The sequence below is a fragment of the Heteronotia binoei genome, chromosome 1, assembly GCF_032191835.1.
Source record: "Heteronotia binoei isolate CCM8104 ecotype False Entrance Well chromosome 1, APGP_CSIRO_Hbin_v1, whole genome shotgun sequence".
Classification (NCBI taxonomy): Eukaryota; Metazoa; Chordata; class Lepidosauria; order Squamata; family Gekkonidae; genus Heteronotia; species Heteronotia binoei.
The window spans coordinates 21,140,001-21,158,836 of NC_083223.1; the positions used below are offsets into that span (position 1 = coordinate 21,140,001).

Consider the following 18,836-nt stretch of genomic DNA (forward strand, 5'->3'; position numbering starts at 1 on the left):
CATTTTTAGGAATGACATTTTGCTTTGTTAAATAGTCCACTGCAGGATACCAAAGTGCTTGAAATTTTTGTTGGCATTTCATTATGACATTAGGGAGTTGTGCGTGATCTTACCATATATAAAAGTTTCGCAGGTTTTGTTTTGCCACTGTTGAATCATTGGAAGAGCTTTGCCTCTCCATTTTTGTGACACTAAATTGTTATTTATACAGATTTTTATGTTTTTATTATTGCGTTGTGATCTGTCCTGAGCCCACTTGCGAGGAGGGCAGAATATAAATTTGAATAATAAAAATAAAATAAATAAATAATAGGTTCCTGATGCCCAAAACTAATGCGCAGGGTTAACTTGCTTTGTTGTTCATTTATCAAGGTTTGGGCACTTTGTGTGGAGGTACCATCCTCAAGGCTGATCGTCATGAACATAACACTATTTTCATTATGATTTAAAAAAAAATCATTGCCAGCCATTTTCTTTGTTGGCGACTAAGGAGAAGCAGGAGACCTTTGAAAGGGCGGCAACCATGTTGCTCCCCACAATACATCCAGCCTTTTTAATGATGTTATCAGTGTGGAATTTAACAGGAGCTCCTTTGCATATTAGGCCACACACCCCTGATGTAGCCAATCCTCCAAGAGTTTACAAAGCTCTTTTTTTGTAAGCTCTTGGAGGATTGGCTACATTAGGGGTATGTGACCTAATATGCAAAGGAGCTCCTGCTAGAATTCCACCTCTGGATGCTATGATGTTATAACATTACCACACATATGCAAAAAATACAGGAGGTTCTGTCACTGACAAAATACATGACAACACAGCCGCACAACTCCTTTTCAAAGGAAGTGTGCAACGCAAGGGAAAGGCTGGATCTGAATTCAAGATAAAATCCCCCCAAACAAATACACTTTTGCAGAAGGAGTGATGCAAAGTTGGAGCATCAGCTAGGGATTCAACAGCAGCAATACTAAGGTGCAGGAAAGGTCCTTGTCTGTTTCCTGATTGCTACTCTCAGGGCAATTTCCCCCTTCTTCTCAGAAGTGCCATGCCTAGTTTTACCCTCTCAGCTAGAGATGTAGATCAAAGTTTGAGACCAGTGGCACCTGGAACTTCTCTCCCTCCCTCCCTCTTTCCTATCAAGTACATTAGTATCTAAATAAAACTTTATCGACTCTTTAATCAGGTTGTGCACCGTTGCTGTGTTAATTACTCTGCCAACAGGGACCCACTCCATTTGTAAATCACCAGTAGACAGAACATAAGAGCATAAGAGAAGCCATGTTGGATCAGGCCAATGGCCCATCCAGTCCAACCCCCTCTGTCACACAGTGGCCAAAAACCCCAGGTGCCCTCAGAAGGTCCATCAGTGGGGCCACGACACCAGAAGTCCTCACACTGTTGCCCCTCCCAAGCAATTACAAATATAGAGCATCACTTGACAAATACAAGACAAATACACAGTATCACTTGCCCCAGTCAGAGAGTTGCAACAATACGCTCTGGCTAATAGCCACTGATGGACCTCTGCTCCATTTATTTATCCAATCCCCACTTGGAACAGAGGTTCCACAGGAGTAGCTGTGTTGGTCTGTTGTAGCAAAATTAAACAGCAGTCCAATGATGCTCACCGAATTTATCCCAACAGAAGCGTTTATGACCAAAAGTTCAGTTCAAGCATTCATAGAAGCTGTATTTATTCCTAAAACTACAAGCGACAGAAAGGTATAGTCCAATCTCATCCAATCTGAAAAGCTAAGCAGGATTTGTACTTGGATGGGAGACCACCAAGGTAGACTATGCAAAGGAAGGCAATGGCAAACCACCTCTGCTTCTCACTTGCCATGAAAGCACCATAAATCTAGGGTCACCATAAATCACCTGCAACTTGACAGCACTTTACATACACACACACACAACTCCACAGCTAGGCAAATTTGCCATCTGGTTAATTCCTGGGTTGAGAACTGTGCTCCCACATAAAGTAAGATACTAAGGCTCATGCAGGAAATGAAATTGACTGATGTCTTCAGCTCCCAATAAAGCTTTGGTCAATTTAATTTTCCATTCACTGGGCTAGCACTCTTGGAACATGGAAGCCTTACATGATACATAGGAACTTCAGCTGAAAATGCAGGCGTCATTTTGTAGAAAAAGAGATGCCAGAACTCATTTACATAACTCATTTACATATGCCACACACCCCTGACATCATCAGAAGGTGTACTAAATTATATCAACTCAGCCTTGACCTTAAAAAGCTTCTTGCGTTATAATTGTCATAATAAAACCTTACTCTCATCATACTTTTAAAATTACTTTCTCTTATGAGGCCACAGTGGCAGGATGAAGATTTCCCTCTGTCTGCCTTATATGTTTTGGTTATTTTCCCATTTTTTGTGGAAGGAAATATTATAAAGTTTGTCAAATCTAAGAGTTCAGCAAAATTCCCACAGGGAATTGTTCAATGGAGTCCAGAAGCAAGTATGGGGTGGGGGGAGGAGAAAGAGCACAAAAAAATTTAGAGGTTCTGGAGCTCCGTTCCTGTAAGCTCCTGCCCAAAATGAGGCCTGTGAAAATGGATCCTAGGACGGCAGGGTTTGGAGAGGGGAGGGACTTCAGTAGCCATACAATTGACTCCTCAAGGCAGCCATTTTCTTTAGGAGAACCGACCTCTGTGGTCTGGAGATCAACTGTAATTCAGACTACACAAAGGATTGGGATGAGAAGTTTGAAAAGTCATCCTGCTGAATCCTATATCTTCTGGGAAGGGCAATGCCGCTAACCTACAGCCAATATGGATGCCAGTCTCTGCTTTCTTTGGTCACGCCGCCACGGTTTCCTTTTTATCATAGGTTGGTGTCTTGGAAGAATGTTTAAAAAAACGGAACCTGAAGCTCAACAACAGCTGCCTCTGCCTGAGAATTTCAATTATTCCCCTCACACAGTCTGTGAGGAAAACGTGGTTCTATTTAATCCTGGTGCCCAGATGCAGCCAAAGCGACTCCCCAGTGATCCCCCCTTTTTCCAGCCCAGAGGTGGGGAAAACAAGTTAACACCCTTGTTGAACATGTCATGTTCAGCATTTGGCAGGCAACAGCTGGAAGAGTTCATGGACATCGCAGGGATCAAGAAACCTTGGCTCATAGACAGCCCTTTGCCAGGGGATGACAAAGCTCAGGCCCTGTCCCCCCTCAGACTTGGTGAGTAAGGGTCACTCCACAGATGTCACTGCTGTGTGGATATATCTGTGGGGCCAAGGTGGGCCTTATGGCATGCATGGGTCCAATCTGTGGGTGCCGTAGAGAAGAATCCAGCCCTTTACAAATTCTGGGAGGGCTCAATCTTAGTCTTACTTGGGCCTCTTGGCATGGCAGGACCAGGCCATTTTGTCTCTGCTAGGGTTGTCAACCTCCAGGTGGATACAGGCTATGGTGGGTTGATCCAGTACGCCGTTTCATATCTTCCTCAGGTCCAAAGATGAATAGGTTGAAGTAAAAAAACCCTTATAGTCCTGTTTGTTGCTATTACTTTGAAACGGGACCAAACTGGACTCCTAAGAGGTTACAATTTTAAGAATTGTCAGGCCTCATTTTGGGCAGGAGCTCACAGAAGTGGAGCTCCAGAACATCTAAATTTTATTGTGCTCTTTCTTTCTTACCTCCCCCTCCCCCCCCCCCCAAATAACTTGCTTCTGGGCTCCATTGTTCAAACCCCCTGTGGAAATTTTGTTGAACTCTTAAGATTTGAGAAATTTTCTAATATTTTTCCCCACACAAAAAAAGGGGAAATAACCATAACATAAAGCAGACGGATGGAAATCTTCATCATGCCACTGTGGCCACATAGGAGAAAGTAATTTTAAAAGTATGATGGGAGTAAGGTATTATTATGACAATTATAATTCAAGAAACACCTTAAGGTAGATGTTGAGCTGATATAATTTAGTACACCTTCTGGTGATGTCAGGAGTGTCTGGCACATGCAAATGAGTTGTACTAATGAGCTCCGGCACCACTTTTCACATAAAATGACCCCTGATAATTGTTATCACTTTGGAATGGGGCCAAACCAGACTCCAAGGAATTTACAGTCTTCTTTGCAATAATGTGTACTGGATCAACCCACCATAGTCCATATTTTTTATTTGGGATTTATATGTTGTATATTGGTAAACAAATGATTGGCTGTTACTAAAATTGTCGGTTGTTGTGCCTAGAGCAGTGTATTTTTGATTTGTGTTCTCCACACTGCAGTCCTTTGTTCTGACAACCTCCAGGCAGGGGCTGAGATCTCCTGGAATAACATGGAGAAAATGGCCACTTGGCTGGGTGGACGCTGTAGTATTATACCCTGTTGAAGTCCCACCCCCCTCCTCACACCCCACCCACCTCAAGTTCCACCCCCCAAAAAATCTCAACGTTATTTCCCAATCCAGAACTGGCAAATTTATGTCCCCCCCCACCTCTTCTAGTGCAGGAAGCTGGCTTATACTAAATCTTATACTTGGTGCTTGGGAGGGGCAACAGTGTGAGGACTTCTAGTGTCCTGGCCCCACTGATGGACCTCCTGATGGTAACTGGGGTTTTTCGGCCACTGTGTGACACAGAGTGTTGGACTGGATGGGCCATTGGCCTGATCCAACATGGCTTCTGTTATGTTTTATGTTCTTATGAATCAGAAATAACAGAATAGGGAAGACAGTACAAAGCTGTAATCAACCAGAAAAATTACAATGTGAATCCAAAAAAAAATTATAATATTTCATCAATTGTATTCATCAATGTATACTGTAATATTATATGAATAGACTACAAGATCATATTACAAAGCCATTCTTAATATCAAAAACATATATAAAACACCATTCATGAACATTACAAACTTCACATGGAGAAAGAAAATATATATCTGCATCAGTTGCAAAGAAAGGTGTATAAATGAGTGATGTAGAAAGTGTTTTGCCCAAATTCAAACTTGCCCAAAGGTAATTAATAAATTAATTATAATCCTTGACCAGATGAGGAGCCAACTGCTTCACACTCGCCAGGGACAATAGAAGGTTTTATAGTCAAGGACCTTGTTAATTGTTTGCACCTGTGTATTTACTAGGGTTGCCAAGTCCAATTCAAGAAATATCTGGGGACTTTGGGGGTGGAGCCAGGAGACTTTGGGGGTGAAGCCAGGAACAAGGGTGTGACAAGCATAATTGAACTCCAAGGGAGTTCTGGCCATCACATTTAAAGGGACAGCACACCTTTTTAAATGTCTTCCTTCCATAGGAAATAATGAAGGATAGGGGCACCTTCTTTTGGGGCTCATAGAATTGGACCCCCTGGTCCAATTGTTTTGAAACTTGGGGGGTACTTTGGGGAGAGGCACTAGATACTATAATGAACATTTGGTGCCTCTACCTCAAAAAACAGCTCCCCCAGAGCCCCCGAAACCTCCAGATCAATTCCCCATTATACCCTATGAGAATTGATCTCCACATAGGGAATAATGAAGTGCTCAGCAGATGTTTCCTTCCCCCCACCCCCTTTCTGGTGACTCTGAAGTGAGGGTTTGGCCTCTCTACTCACGAGTTGTTGTCAACTTCTTCAAAGTAACACAGACACCCCATCCCAAGAGGAAGCCTTTCAATTGGAGACTGAAGCCTCTGGAGGTGGAAAGGCACATGGTCCTCTGGGGGCGGGCTTCCCCCCGTCGGCCAGCTGACTGGGGGTGGGAAGGAGCCTGAGAAGGCGGAAGAACCCCCACTGGGACCTGGGGATTGGCAAGCCTAGTATTTACAGTCACTGATTTAAAGAGCCAGGCACAAACCACACAATCACAACAAAACTTACCAAAACCCCCACTATAAATCTACAAACTTATTTAAAACCCTATCCATTATGCACCTGAAATTGGTACTCTCAGGGAATAGTTTCTGGTATAGACGGAGTCTAGAGAGTACAAAGTAATGTAAATCCTCTGGTGTATGTTTATTTTCCAAAAAATTATTTACGAGGGTCACCTCTAGAACTTGATTTTTGATGCTCCGTGTATGCTCCAGGATACAGGCCTTGACTAATCTTATGCTGTTTCCTATGTATAATAAATTAGTTTAGTTTTAGTTTAGTTTATTTTCGATTTATATCCTGTCCTTCCCACCGAAGTGGCTCACGGCAAGATGATGACATAAATGACCCGTTTGTATTATTACTTGGGAAAGGATTGGATTTGAACCATGCATCAACCCTGAAGATGAGAAAACTCTCAGAGTTCCAATGTTTTTATTTCTTCCAAATTTTATTTGAAACATAAATAACACAAAAAATAATATTAGACAAAAGATATTATGAAATATGAAACAAAATTACAACCAATCTAAAACCCTAAACAAAATTTATTTTCCTCTAATTCCAATGCTAATGGACAAACTTTACAAACTCCCCCCCCCCCCCCACATTTAAAATGGAAAAAGTGCTGTTTATTAGACTGATTTTGCACTAACTTTGCTCTGCAGCAGGCTTCCCTTTGTCTCTGGAGCAAGCTTAGTCATTTCGCACAAGCTGCTCCCGCCGCCATTTTTCATTGTGGCAACCCCCAATTCGATGCATGGCAACGTAAACCTGTTTTTTCAGGTTTACATTGCCACATGTCAAATCAGGGGTAACAGTGATGAAAATGGCGGCACTAAGCTTGCTCCGGAGAAAAAGGGAAGCCTGCCGCAGAGCAAGGTTAGTGCCCAAACAGTCTTATTTTCTTAAGACAATATGTAAAAGTCACTGGCTCTCCAGCAGTCTCCTAAATAATAACAATGGGAAACTGTTGCCACGCAACTTAAAAAAAAGGTGTGTGTGTGGGGGGGGGGGGGGATGAAAGGTGTGTCGGTTGGATGCTTCTCATGCTACTCACAGTCAACACAACATGGAAGGACAAAGGACTGTGGGAACTTGGGTCACCAGCTCTGGGGCGGGAAATTCCTGGAGATTTGGGGGGGAGGGCGGATCCAGGAAAGGGTGAGGTTTGGGGAGGGGAGGGACCTCAACAGGGTATACCACCATACAGACCACCCTCCAAAGCAGCCATTTCCTCCAGGGGAAGTGATCTTGGATGCCTGGAAATCCATCACAATAGCAGGAGATCTCCAGGTGCCCCCTGGAGGCTGGCAACCCTAGTGGGAACTCTACATTGGGCTGTGATAGGAAGGGATCACATATTTTCCTCTTAAAGTGTGCCATGTTTATCCTACGTGGAGATCGATTCTCATAGGGTATAATGGGGAATTGATCTGGAGGTTTCGGGGGCTCTGGGGGAGCTGTTTTTTGAGGTAGAGGCACCAAATGTTCGGTATAGTATCTAGTGCCTCTCCCCAAAGTACCCCCCAAGTTGCTGGGTCAGGGTGGGGAAATACCTAGATATTTAGAGGGTGGAGCTGGGGAAGGGGAAAGTTTCACCAGGGGTTGCCATCCTCCAGGTGGGGCCTGGAGTTCCCCTGGAATTACTACTGCTCTCCAGTCTGCAGAGTTCAGTTCCTCTAGTGCAGGGGTGGTCAAATTTGCTTAACATAAGAGCTAAATAGAATAAACATCAGATGTTTGACAGCCACAAGACATGAAAGGTAGATGTTTGAGAGCCACAAGATAGAGGGAGGGAGGATGGATGGATGGATGGATGGATGGATGGATAGATAGATAGATAGATAGATAGATAGATAGATAGATAGATAGATAGATAGATAGATAGATAGATAGATAGATAGATAGATAGATAGATAGATAGGGGAGGGGGGAAGGGGGGAGGGAAGCAACTTTAACTTTAAATGCATTCTCTAAGCTGCTGGCTGGCTTGGCCTGGAAATATGATTTAAAGAGAGAAATGTCTTCTCCAAGGCAGACAACAGGGCAGTCCACTATGAGAGCCACACAATATGTGTCAAAGAGCCACATGTGGCTCCCGAGCCGCAGTTTGGCCACCCCTGCTCTAGTGGGAAAGGGAACTCAGGAGAAGAGACTCTGAGGCATCATATCTCTACTGAGCTCTCTTCCTCCCCTCAGGGTGTTGCCCCCAAAGCTGGAGTTATCAGCTTTATAAGGGAGCAGTCTCCAGCATGGAAGTAACCTGCCACTAAATTCTCTCTCTGTCTCTGTCTCTCTATGTTGGTCTTTGTCTCTCTGTGTCTGTCTCTGTCTCTCTGTGTCTGTCTGTCTCTCTCTCTCTGTAGCTTACAGCAAAGCCGGGAGATTACTTGGTTCCAAAGACACAGTAGATCACTCCCCATACCCGACAGAAGAAACGGCTCCCTCAACCTCTGGGAGTGTTTTGCACAAGGGTGATGTCCAAGCCCAGGCTGCGTTTTCAGATGACCTCAGAATTCCCAAAGGAGGTTCTTCACCTGGGATTTTGGACAGGCAGGCCTATCGCATGGCAGGCCGATCTCTGGAATCAAGGACAGACAAAGCACGGCCTGAAACGGGAGAAATGCCCCGGAAGAAGCGCGTCTCGTTCTCCGATGCACCGGGCCCAGACAGAACGAGGAACTTCTACTTCAGCGGTAGTACGGAAGTGCCGGTAGCATTTGGGGTTAAAGATGTCGGTGGTGCACAGTGGCCTCAAGGGGCTTTCAAGGCAAGAGCTGAACAGAGGCCGTTTGCCATCTCCTGCCTCTGTGTAGCAACCCTGGACTTCCCAGGTGGTCTCCCATCTAAGCAGCAGCCCAGCTGGACTCTGCTTAGCTTCTGAGATCTGATGAGGCCAGGCTAGCCGAAAGCATCAGGACTAAAGATGTCAGGAGGCGAAAATACTGTGAGAGATGTAAAGCGATGTGTACACACAGGGGGCTATTTGGGATGCAACTACGATGCAGGAAAACTTATGGGTGACCAAGAGGTTCCAAAGTTAGGGTTGTCAAGCTCCAGGCAGTAAAAATAGACAACTCTAAAGTTATAGTGACCAAAATTACTAAATTCTAATATACAATACTAAGCCTACAATAAACATATAGGGACTTAAGAATAAACAGTAATACAAAAGTCCATTTTAAAGGAGTCCCGAAGGCTTCCAAAAGAATATGATGTAGAAAAGCATAGAGCACCAAAGTGCAGGGTGTCGACTTATACCTCCTGCTTCGAGGAGTCTTCAGGCTGGATGTATAAGTCGACACCCTGCCTGTTGATATCAACAAAAGCACATTTGTTGAATTCTAAATACAATTTGCCTTTTGTGAAAATAGATTCAAGTGAGTAACCAAGTTGGCCTGAAGCAACAGATCAAAGTTTAAGCCCACCATTAAGACTAGCAAAGTTTAATTCTGGGTATAAGTGTGCCTGAACATGAAAGCTTATACCCAGAATTAAATGTTGTTGGTTTTAAAGGTACCACAGAGCTGAAACTTTGTTCTCTTTGCCTCCTGGATACTGTATTCTATGACGGGAATGTACAGAAGGGTGCCTAGTGTATCTCTCTCCCTCCAGCACAAAAGGACTCACACAGACTTTGCTTCCAGAGTGCCACATTCATTCGGCCAAGGCCAACAAATTAAGGGACCAGTTTTCCATGTTTATTTCCCTCTTCTGGCTGTAGATCCATTTTGTTAGTCCTAGCCGGGGGGGGGGGGAGGGGGTTGAGTAGGAACACAGTTCTGGCTGGCTTGGCGTCAGGGTGTGTGGCCTAATATGCAAATGAGTTCCTGCTGGGCTTTTTCTACAAAAAAGCCCTGTGCAAAACAATGGTGATGCCAGGGTGTGTGGCCTAATATGCCAATGAGTTCCTGCTGGGCTTTTTCTACAAAAAAAGGCCCTGGTAACTCCTACTGTGTGATGGACAATAAGAGGCATGCTTTCCCTACTGAGGACCTGGGAACATCATCTGTGGCATGGGGAAGAAGATGGAGAAAGCAACCTTGGAGGCTGCAGCAAAATAACAGAGTGGCTGCACAGTGATAGACCAAAGCAAAAACAACTGTGCCAAAACAATTACAAACAGTCTCTATTTCATTAGAAAATATATACCCAGATATTCTATGAACAATATATTCAACAAGGGGTAGGTTCTATGGCAATAAAGTCCATAAATTCATGTGGCAACAAAAGTGCTCCTGAGAAGTTGAGGAACCAGATCCCCTCAAAAGAAGGCTCCAAAGCTTACATCTTTCAGTTCCTTTTGGTCACGTTACACTGCATATGTATCTGTCATAAGCAGCACATAGGGTGCTCAATAAGACCAATAAAATCTAGGATTTTGGAACATATTTCTAGACTTCATTCATCAGTGGAAGGTGCCCGTTTGGTGAATCACATATTGGAAACTGGTCATGATGTTAATAAACTAAGATTTTTTGTGGTACAGACTTTGGATAAATCTAGTTTTAAAGGTGGAAATGCTCAAAAGACTGTTACAAATAGAAGCCCGATGGATACACCGGTTAAAAAACTGTAAAACCATTTGGTTTGAATGTGAATAATGATCTTTCTTGTTTTATATGATTCCAAGGTTTTGTGCTCTGATGCATGTAAACATTCTGTAATGGTGAAAGTTTTTTCTGTTTTTTGAATACCTTTAAGAGGCTAATGTGCAACACCCGTCCGTTTCCTTAAATGGAGGCAACTGTGGTTGGAGTTATGAGCATGTGCCTTTTTGTAAGTTGTGTGAAGACATAGCTTGCCATCAGTGGAGAAATATTTCTGTTAAAAATTTCATTCAGGTATGTGTGTATGCCTGTTGGTTCTGATATTATATAATTTTAGATGGCAATTTGTGTGTAACCCGTAGTGTTGCGTTTTTTAAGAACAGGACTGACTCTACGAGAAAGCATCTTGATGCGAAACGTGTACCAAGAATCAACAGGCACGTTAACGTTATATCAACCTCTGGAGCCTTCTTTTGAGGGGATCTGGTTCCTCAGCTACTCAGGAGCACTTTTGTTGCCGCATGAATTTATGGACTTTATTGCCATAAAACCTACCCCTTGTGGAATGTATTGTTCATAGAGTATCTGTGTATATATTTTTTCTAATGAAATACAGACTGTTTGTAATTGCTTTGGCACAGTTGCTTTTGCTTTGGAGGAAGCAGGAGCTGTGTCTCTCTTGCAGTCCAGCAAGAGCCAAAGGGCAGAGAACTCCCCATCATCACAGCCAAAGAATGCTCTCTCAGCCAGGGAGAGGTAAAGGCAGGGCCGGCCCCACCTCTAGGCAAACTAGGCGATTGCCTAGGGTGTCAGCCTTCCAGGAGCACCAAATAGGGTGCCCCCCCATGTGACTCGGTGACATTATCAGTGCAGGGTGGGGGGCACCAGAAATTAGCCTTACCTAGGGTGCCAGACAGTCTAGGGCTGGTCGTGGGGGGCTGGATCTCACAGATCTATTGCACTAGTGAAGGTATTTTCCTCCAGAGGAAAGGAAAGGAAAGGTCCCCTGTGCAAGCACCAGTCGTTTCCGACTCTGGGGTGATGTTACTTTCACAGTGTTTTTATGGCAGACTTTTTACGGGGTGGTTTGTCATTGCCTTCCCCAGTCATCTACACTTCCCCCCCAAGCAAACTGGGTACTCAGAAGGCTGAGTCAACCTGGAGCCGGCTACCTGAAAACCCAGCTTCTGCTGGGGATCGAACTCAGGTCGTGAGCAGCGCTAAGGACTGCAGTACTGCAGCTTTAACACTCTGCGCCACGGGGCTCAGAGGAAAGACCATTAGGCATTGTGGAATGGCTTTTTGCACCAGAACAGAGATTTAGCATCAGGGCTTTTTTTTTTGGTGGAAAAAGCCCAGCAGACACTCATTTGCATATTAGGCCACACCCCCTGACACCACACCAGTCAGAACTGCATGCCTCTGTGTTCCTGCTAAAAAAAGAACCACACCTTTCCCCCCTAACTGGATGAGTCGCTCCTGGAATGAAAAAATTATATGTGGTGAATAACGTGTAGGGTTGGGGGCAGGATATCTCCCGGTTTGGAGGCCCTTCCTCTGCTTCAGGGTCATCAGAAAGTGTGGAGGGGGGAGAGGGAAAAATCTGCTGGGCATTCCATTATACCTTATAGAGACTGCTTCCCATAGGGTATAATGGAGACTTGATCCATGGGTTTCTGGGGGGCTGTTTTTCGAGGTAGAGGCACCAAATTTACAACATAGCATCTGGTGCCTCTTCTCAAAACACCTCCCAAATTTCAAAAAGATTTGACCAGGGGGTCCAATTCTAAGAGCCTCAAAAACAAGGTACCCCTATCTTCATTATTCCAAATGGAGGGAAGGCATTTAAAAGGTGTGCGGTCCCTTTAAATGTGATTGCCAGAACTCCTTTCAGAGTTCAGTCGTGCTAGTAACACGCTTTCTCCAAGCTCCACTCCCAAAGTCCCCAGATATTTCTTGAGTCAGACCTGGCAACCCTAATAATGTGTCAGATTTGTACCAGGAAGTCTGGATTCGAATCCATGCCCTCATCTACAGGGCTGGCCTTGAGCCAAGTGATTTCTCTCAGTCTATCCAACTTCACAGGGTTGTTGAGGGGACAAATATCTATAGGAAAGCTGGGAGACCTGTGACATATACAAATAAACGAACAATCTTGTTTATAATCAGGCTGTTTTTAATGACTTTCTGCTTCACGTTGCTTTATCCCTAATCCTTTCATTTAAAGGGCTTGTTATGCTTTTCTTCCAGGATTTTGGGGCTGAAGGAAAAGAGTCAAAGAAGCAGGAGTGGAATTCCAGAATATTAGGCCACACACCCCTGATGTAGCCAATCCTCCAAGAGCTTACAAAAACGAGCCTTGTAAACTCTTGCATAAGAACATAAGAGAAGCCATGTTGGATCAGGCCAATGGCCCATCCAGTCCAACACTCTGTGTCACATAAGGACATAAGAGAAGCCCTGTTGGATCAGGCCAGTGGCCCATCCAGTCCAACACTCTGTGTCACACAGTGACCAAAAACAAAACAAAAAAACCCCAAATGCTATCAGGAGGTTCACATGTGGGGCTAAAAGCCCTTCCACTTTGCCCCCTCCCCCGCAAGCACCAAGAATACAAAGCATCACTGCCCCAGACAGAGAGTTCCAACAATATGCTGTGGCTAATAGCCACTGATGGACCTCTGCTCCATATTTTTATCCAATCCCCTCTTGAAGCTGGCTATACTTGTAGCCGCCACCTCCTGTGGCAGTGAATTCCACATGTTAATCGCTCTTTGGGTGAAGAAGTACTTCCTATTATCCATTCTAACCTGACTGCTCAGCAATTTCATTGAATGCCCACGAGTTCTTGTATTGTGAGAAAGGGAGACAAGTACTTCTTTCTCTACTTTCTCCATCCCATGCATAATCTTGTAAACCTTTATCATGTCACCCTGCAGTCGACTAGGGTTGCCAAGTCCAATTCAAGAAATATCTGGGGACTTTGGGGGTGGAGCCAGAAGACATCAGGGGTGGAGCCAAGATCAAGGCTGTGACAAGCATAATTGAACTCCAAAGGTAGTTCTGGCCATCACATTTAAAGGGACGGCACACCTTTTCAATTCCTTCCTTCCATAGGAAATAATGGATAGGGGCACCTTCTTTTGGGGCTCATTGAATTGGACCCCCTGGTCCAATCTTTTTGAAACTTGGGGGGTATTTTGGGGAGAGGCACTAAATGCAATACTGAAAATTTGGTGCCTCTACCCCAAAAAACAGGCCCCCCAGAGCCCCAGATACCCGTGGATCAATTCTCCATGATTTTCTATGGGAATAAATCTCCATAGGGAATAATAGAGTTCCCAGCAGACATTTCCCTCCCCTCCCCCCGCTTTCTGACGACCCTGAAGCGGGGGGAGGGCCTCCAAACCGGGGGATCCCCTGCCCCCACCTGGGGATTGGCAACCCTACAGTCGACGTTTCTTAGGGTTGCCAAGTCCAATTAAAGATAAACCTGGGGACTTTGGGGGCGGAGCCAGGAGACTTTGGGGGTGGAGCCAGGAACAAGGGTGTGACAAGCATAATTGAACTCCAAGGGAGTTCTGGCCATCACATTTAATGGGACAGCACACCTTTTTAAATGCCTTTCTTCCATAGGAAATAATGAAAGATAGGGGCACCATCTTTTGGGACTCATAGAATTGGACCCTCTGGTCCAATCGTTTTGAAACTTGGGGGGGTATTTTGGGGAGAGGCACTAGATGCTATACTAAAACTTTGGTGCCTCTACCTCAAAAAATAGCCCCCCCAGAGCCCCAGATACCCATGGATCAATTCCCTATTATTCCCTATGGGAATCGTTCTCCATAGGGAATAATAGAGCGCCCAGTAGACATTTCCCTCCCCTCCACGCTTTCTAAAGGGGGGGGAGGGCCTCCAAACCAGGGAATCCCCTGCCCCCTCCCTCTCACACACAAATACTTACTAGATCTTCTTTCTGCAGAACTCTACTTGCTGTGAAAACGAAAGCAAAAGAAAGGGAGGGGCCGTTCTCCATGGAAACTATTACTGACCCTTTCCAATGAAGCCCTTCCTGTTTCCTGCGCAGCCTTAAAGGCACACATTTTACAAACGGATCAGGAGCTCTACAACTACATGATGCCTACACGCATGTTCCCCCCTGCTTCCGGATTTTTGGAGAGTGGGGGAGGAGGCTGCAAATTCAGGGGTTCCCCGCCAGGGTGGGGGTGGGGGTTGGGAAGCCTCATGTTTCTCCAACCTAAAGAGCCCCAAGCATTTTAACCTTTCTTCATAGGGAAAGTGTTCCAAACCTTTAATCATTTTAGTTGCCCTTTTCTGGACTTTTTCCAGTGCTATAATATCCTTTTTGAGGAGCAGTGACCAGAATTGTACACAGTATTCTAAATGAGACCACACCATCGATTTATACAGGGGCATTATGATACTGGCTAATTTGTTTTCAATTCCCTTCTTAATAATTCCCAGCATGGCATTGGCTTTTTTTATTGCAATCGCACACTGTCTTGACAAAGGAGCTCCTGCTAGAATTCCACCCCTGTGAAAAATATAAATGAAACTGCTTAACTCTAATTCTTCCCCATGTCTTTCATTTCTTGTAGATCTCGAGATGGCTCAAAGCAGCAAGAAAAACGGGCGTGTCGTGGGAGAGATTGCCTTCCAGTTGGATAGGCGCATCCTGGCTCATGTGTTTCCTGGTGTCACACGCCTCTATGGATTCACAGTGTCCAACATTCCAGAGAAGATCAAGCAGGTAACTCTCCCAGTGTTTGAAGTTAAATCAGTCTTTGGCCAAGACTCTTAGGCTGGGTCCAGACCCGCAGCTTGGGGCAGCAAACGAGGTGGTGGGAGCTTTGAGAGCCACATAGTTTATGTGAAAGAGCCACGTATGGCTCCCAGCCACAGTTTGGCCACCCTTGGTGTAGTAGGGTTGCCAAGTCCAATTCAATAAATATCTGAGGACTTTGGGGGTGGGCCAGGAGACTTTGGGTGTGGAGCCAGGAAACATTGGAGGTGGAGCCAGGAGACATTGGGGTGGAGCCAGGAACAAGGGTGTGACAAGCACAATTGAACTCCGAAGGGAGTTCTGGCCTTCTTAAATGCCTTCCCTCCATTGGAAATAATGAAGGATAGCGGCACCATCTTTGGGGACTCATACAATTGGATCCCCTAGTGCAATATTTTTGAAACTTGGAGGGTATTTTGAGGAGAGGCACTGGATGCTATGCTGAATATGTGATGCATCTATCTCAAAAAACAGCGCCCCCCCCCCCCAGAGCCCCAGAGCCCACAGATCAATTCTCCATTCTTTCCTATTGGAATCTGTCTCCATAGGGAATGATGGAGTGCCCAGCAGATATTTCCCTCCCCCTCCCCGTTTTCTGATGACCCTGAAGCGGGGGGAGGGCCTCTAAACCAGGGATCCGCGCCTGAGGATTGGCAACCCTATGGTATAGTGCCGTAGAGTCCACTTTTAAAAGCAGCCATTTTCTCCTGGGGAACCGATCTTTGTTGGCTGGAAATCAGTTTAATTCCAGGAGATCTCCAGCCAGAGCCTGGAGGCTGGCAACACTATGTATTAATGATCTGCGGAGCAGAACCATAAGTTGTTTTTAGTGACTCTTCTGTCTCTTTCGTATGAGGAGGGTGGGACTGGCAACCCTACAACTTGGAGTTGGCAGCTCTTATCACCTTTCCCTGCTTCCTTATCTCCTTCACCTCTCCTAGGAACCTTCCTGTTATCTCCCCCCTCATCTCTCCCTATGTTAATTTACCTACTTCATTATTTCCAGCTTGCCTTTTTCCACAATGAAGACTCAGTCATTCTTTTCTCTTTCATTTCATCCTCACAACCAACCTGTGAGGGCTATGAGGCTTAGTGAGTGTGTGTAACTGGCCCAAAGTCAACCAGTCGGCTTGCCAGTCCCCAGGTGGGATAGAATGATCAGAAGCAAAAGCTACCGTGAAATCCAGCCTCTATCCAAATAATGTAAACTTAGTCCACTTTAAAGAAATAGTTCATATATTTATTTTAAACAAGTACAAAACATTAGTGAAAATTTTTGTAGAAATAAGGAATGGTAGCACCAGTACACCTGTCCCTCTTTATCCCATAACACAAAGTCGTAACTTTCTTGGGAAGGTCCCAGTGAGTTGAATGATGTTTAATCCGTTCAACGTCTTTAAAGATAAACAGCCCACAATCCGTCAGGCTGTGCAGCCAATCAGTCCACAGTACAACAGGTTTGTATTAGTTTTTCCTGTTTCGCTTTTAGCTTTTGCAAGCTGCATAAAATAAACATCCATATTTCTACAAAAAATTTCACTAACGTTTTGTACTTGTTTAAAATGAATATATGAACTATTTCTTTAAAGTGGACTAAGTTTACGTTATTTGGATAGAGGCTGGATTTCACAGTAGCTTTTGCTTCTGATCATTCTATTCCGGTTTGCCGTGATTCTCTTTTCTGGTTACACAATCCCCAGGTGGGGGCAGGGGATCCCCCAGTTTGGAGGCCCTCCCCCTGCTTCAGGTTCAGCAGAAAACAGGAGGGGGGGGGGAGGAAGGAGTCTGCTTGGCACTCCATTATTCCCTATGGAGACCGATTCCCATAGGTTATAATGGAGAACTTGATTCATGGGTATCTGGGGCGGTGAGCTTTTTTTTGAGGTAGAGGCACCAAATTTGCAGCGTAGCATCCAGTGCCTCTCCTCAAAACATCCTCAACGTTTCAAAAGGATTGGACCAGAGGGTCCAATTCTATGAGCCCCCAAAGAAGGTGCTCCTATTTATTATTTCCAATGGAGGGAAGGCATTTAAATGTGATGGCCAGAACTCCCTTTGGAGTTCAATTATGATTGTCACAACCGTGCTCCTGGCTTCACCCCCAATGTCTCCTGGCTCCACCCCCAAAGTCCCCAGATATTTCTTGAATTGGACTTGGCAACCCTATCAACCAGTGAGCTTTCATGGCAGAGTGGAGATATGAACCTCAGTCTCCCAGCTCCTAGCATGAAATTCTAACCACCACAGCACACTGGCTTGGGGGGCAGGCTGTTGTTGAATTGTAACAAGCAGCTTGGCCTGGGTGAGCCATGCCAGGGGCATGGTAGCAAGCAAGTTAGCCAGTGGTTGCCACTGGCTGTGGCTCTACTAAGTCCTCTCTCTGAGGCCCAAACTAGAAAGGGTCCTCTCTCCATCCTCCCCCCCCCCCGCCTTTCCTGAATACAGGGGTGGAATTCTAGCAGAAGCTCATTTGCATATTAGGCCCCACACCCCTGATGTAGCCAATCCTCCAAGAGCTTACAAAAAATAGCCTTTCAGCAAAAAATAGCAAAAAATAGCCACCACCTTTCAGCCCCAGGCTGCATCAATAAATTAAAGGACCAGCCTGTTCCTAAACTTCGTGTTGTTGGGTGTTTTTTAAATCCCCCCAGGTCTCTATGAATTGCCTGGGTGGTTCTGTGGATGAGAAAAAGTTTCGAGCCATGACCCAGCGCTATTTAGACCTGATCACTCACCTGGAAAAGATGGGCTACAACATTGATGTCCACCCAGTCTTCAGTGAGTTTCTCATCAATACCTACGGCATTCTGAAGCAAAGGCCGGATTTGAATTCTAGCCCAATACACAACAGTCCTGCTGAACTCCGGAAGATGGTAATTGATACGGTGCCACCCAGGTTCCTTGGTGATACCTTGCTTCTTTTAAACTGTTTGTGCGAACTTTCCAAAGACGACAACAAGAGCCTCTTCGCCTGGTAATGCCAACTGTGATTCTTGTTCCTAAATCTCCAACAGGAATAGAAAACCTGCAACATCTCTCGAATACAAACCTATCTGCTGAAAGAGGACATGACGGGTTCTTGTGTCAGGGTCTTGCCAACTGACTTATTGTCTTAATATTGCTTTTGATTAAATATGTACTTTTTCTGTTTCTATCCATACTGCTTGAAATATATATATTTAAATCATTGTTGTTAGCTGCCACAGGAGCCGTGTTTGGGCTAGACTGTGAGAGCTGAATATTAGAATAAATAACAAATAAAACATTGTTAATGTTCACATCTTGGATGCTGCCTATCTTGTTGCTTGGGAGACACAGTTGCCAGCCAGCCTGAGCCAAATGCTGTTCTCCCATTCAGTTTAGGATATATCCGCACATTACCTTCAGGTAGGTTGCCATGTTCGTCTGAAGCAGCAGAGCAAAGTTCGAGTCCAGTGGCACCTTTTAGACCAACAAAGTTTTATTCAAGGTATGAACTTTCGTGGGCACGCACATTTCTTGAGATACAATGAAATGGAAGTTACCAGTCCATAGGTTAGCAGTTAATTGGCATAATGAAGATGTTTACAGATTCAAGGATCAAACAGGAATAATGAGCTTTGTTTATATGGTGTTAACATTTGTTTGGGTTTAATTCTGGGGAAA

General features: G+C 44.8%; 1 protein-coding gene across 1 annotated transcript; it reads left to right on the forward strand.

Moving 5' to 3' along the window:
• The first annotated feature begins 10,564 nt into the window (after positions 1-10,564).
• Positions 10,565-18,469, forward strand: SPATC1L (spermatogenesis and centriole associated 1 like). The gene is made up of 3 exons (XM_060232103.1): positions 10,565-10,681; positions 15,007-15,158; positions 17,843-18,469. The coding sequence occupies exons 2-3, from the start codon at positions 15,015-15,017 to the stop codon at positions 18,167-18,169; spliced, it is 471 nt and encodes a 156-aa protein (XP_060088086.1). The 5' UTR covers positions 10,565-10,681; positions 15,007-15,014; the 3' UTR covers positions 18,170-18,469.
• Positions 18,470-18,836: the final 367 nt, after the last annotated feature.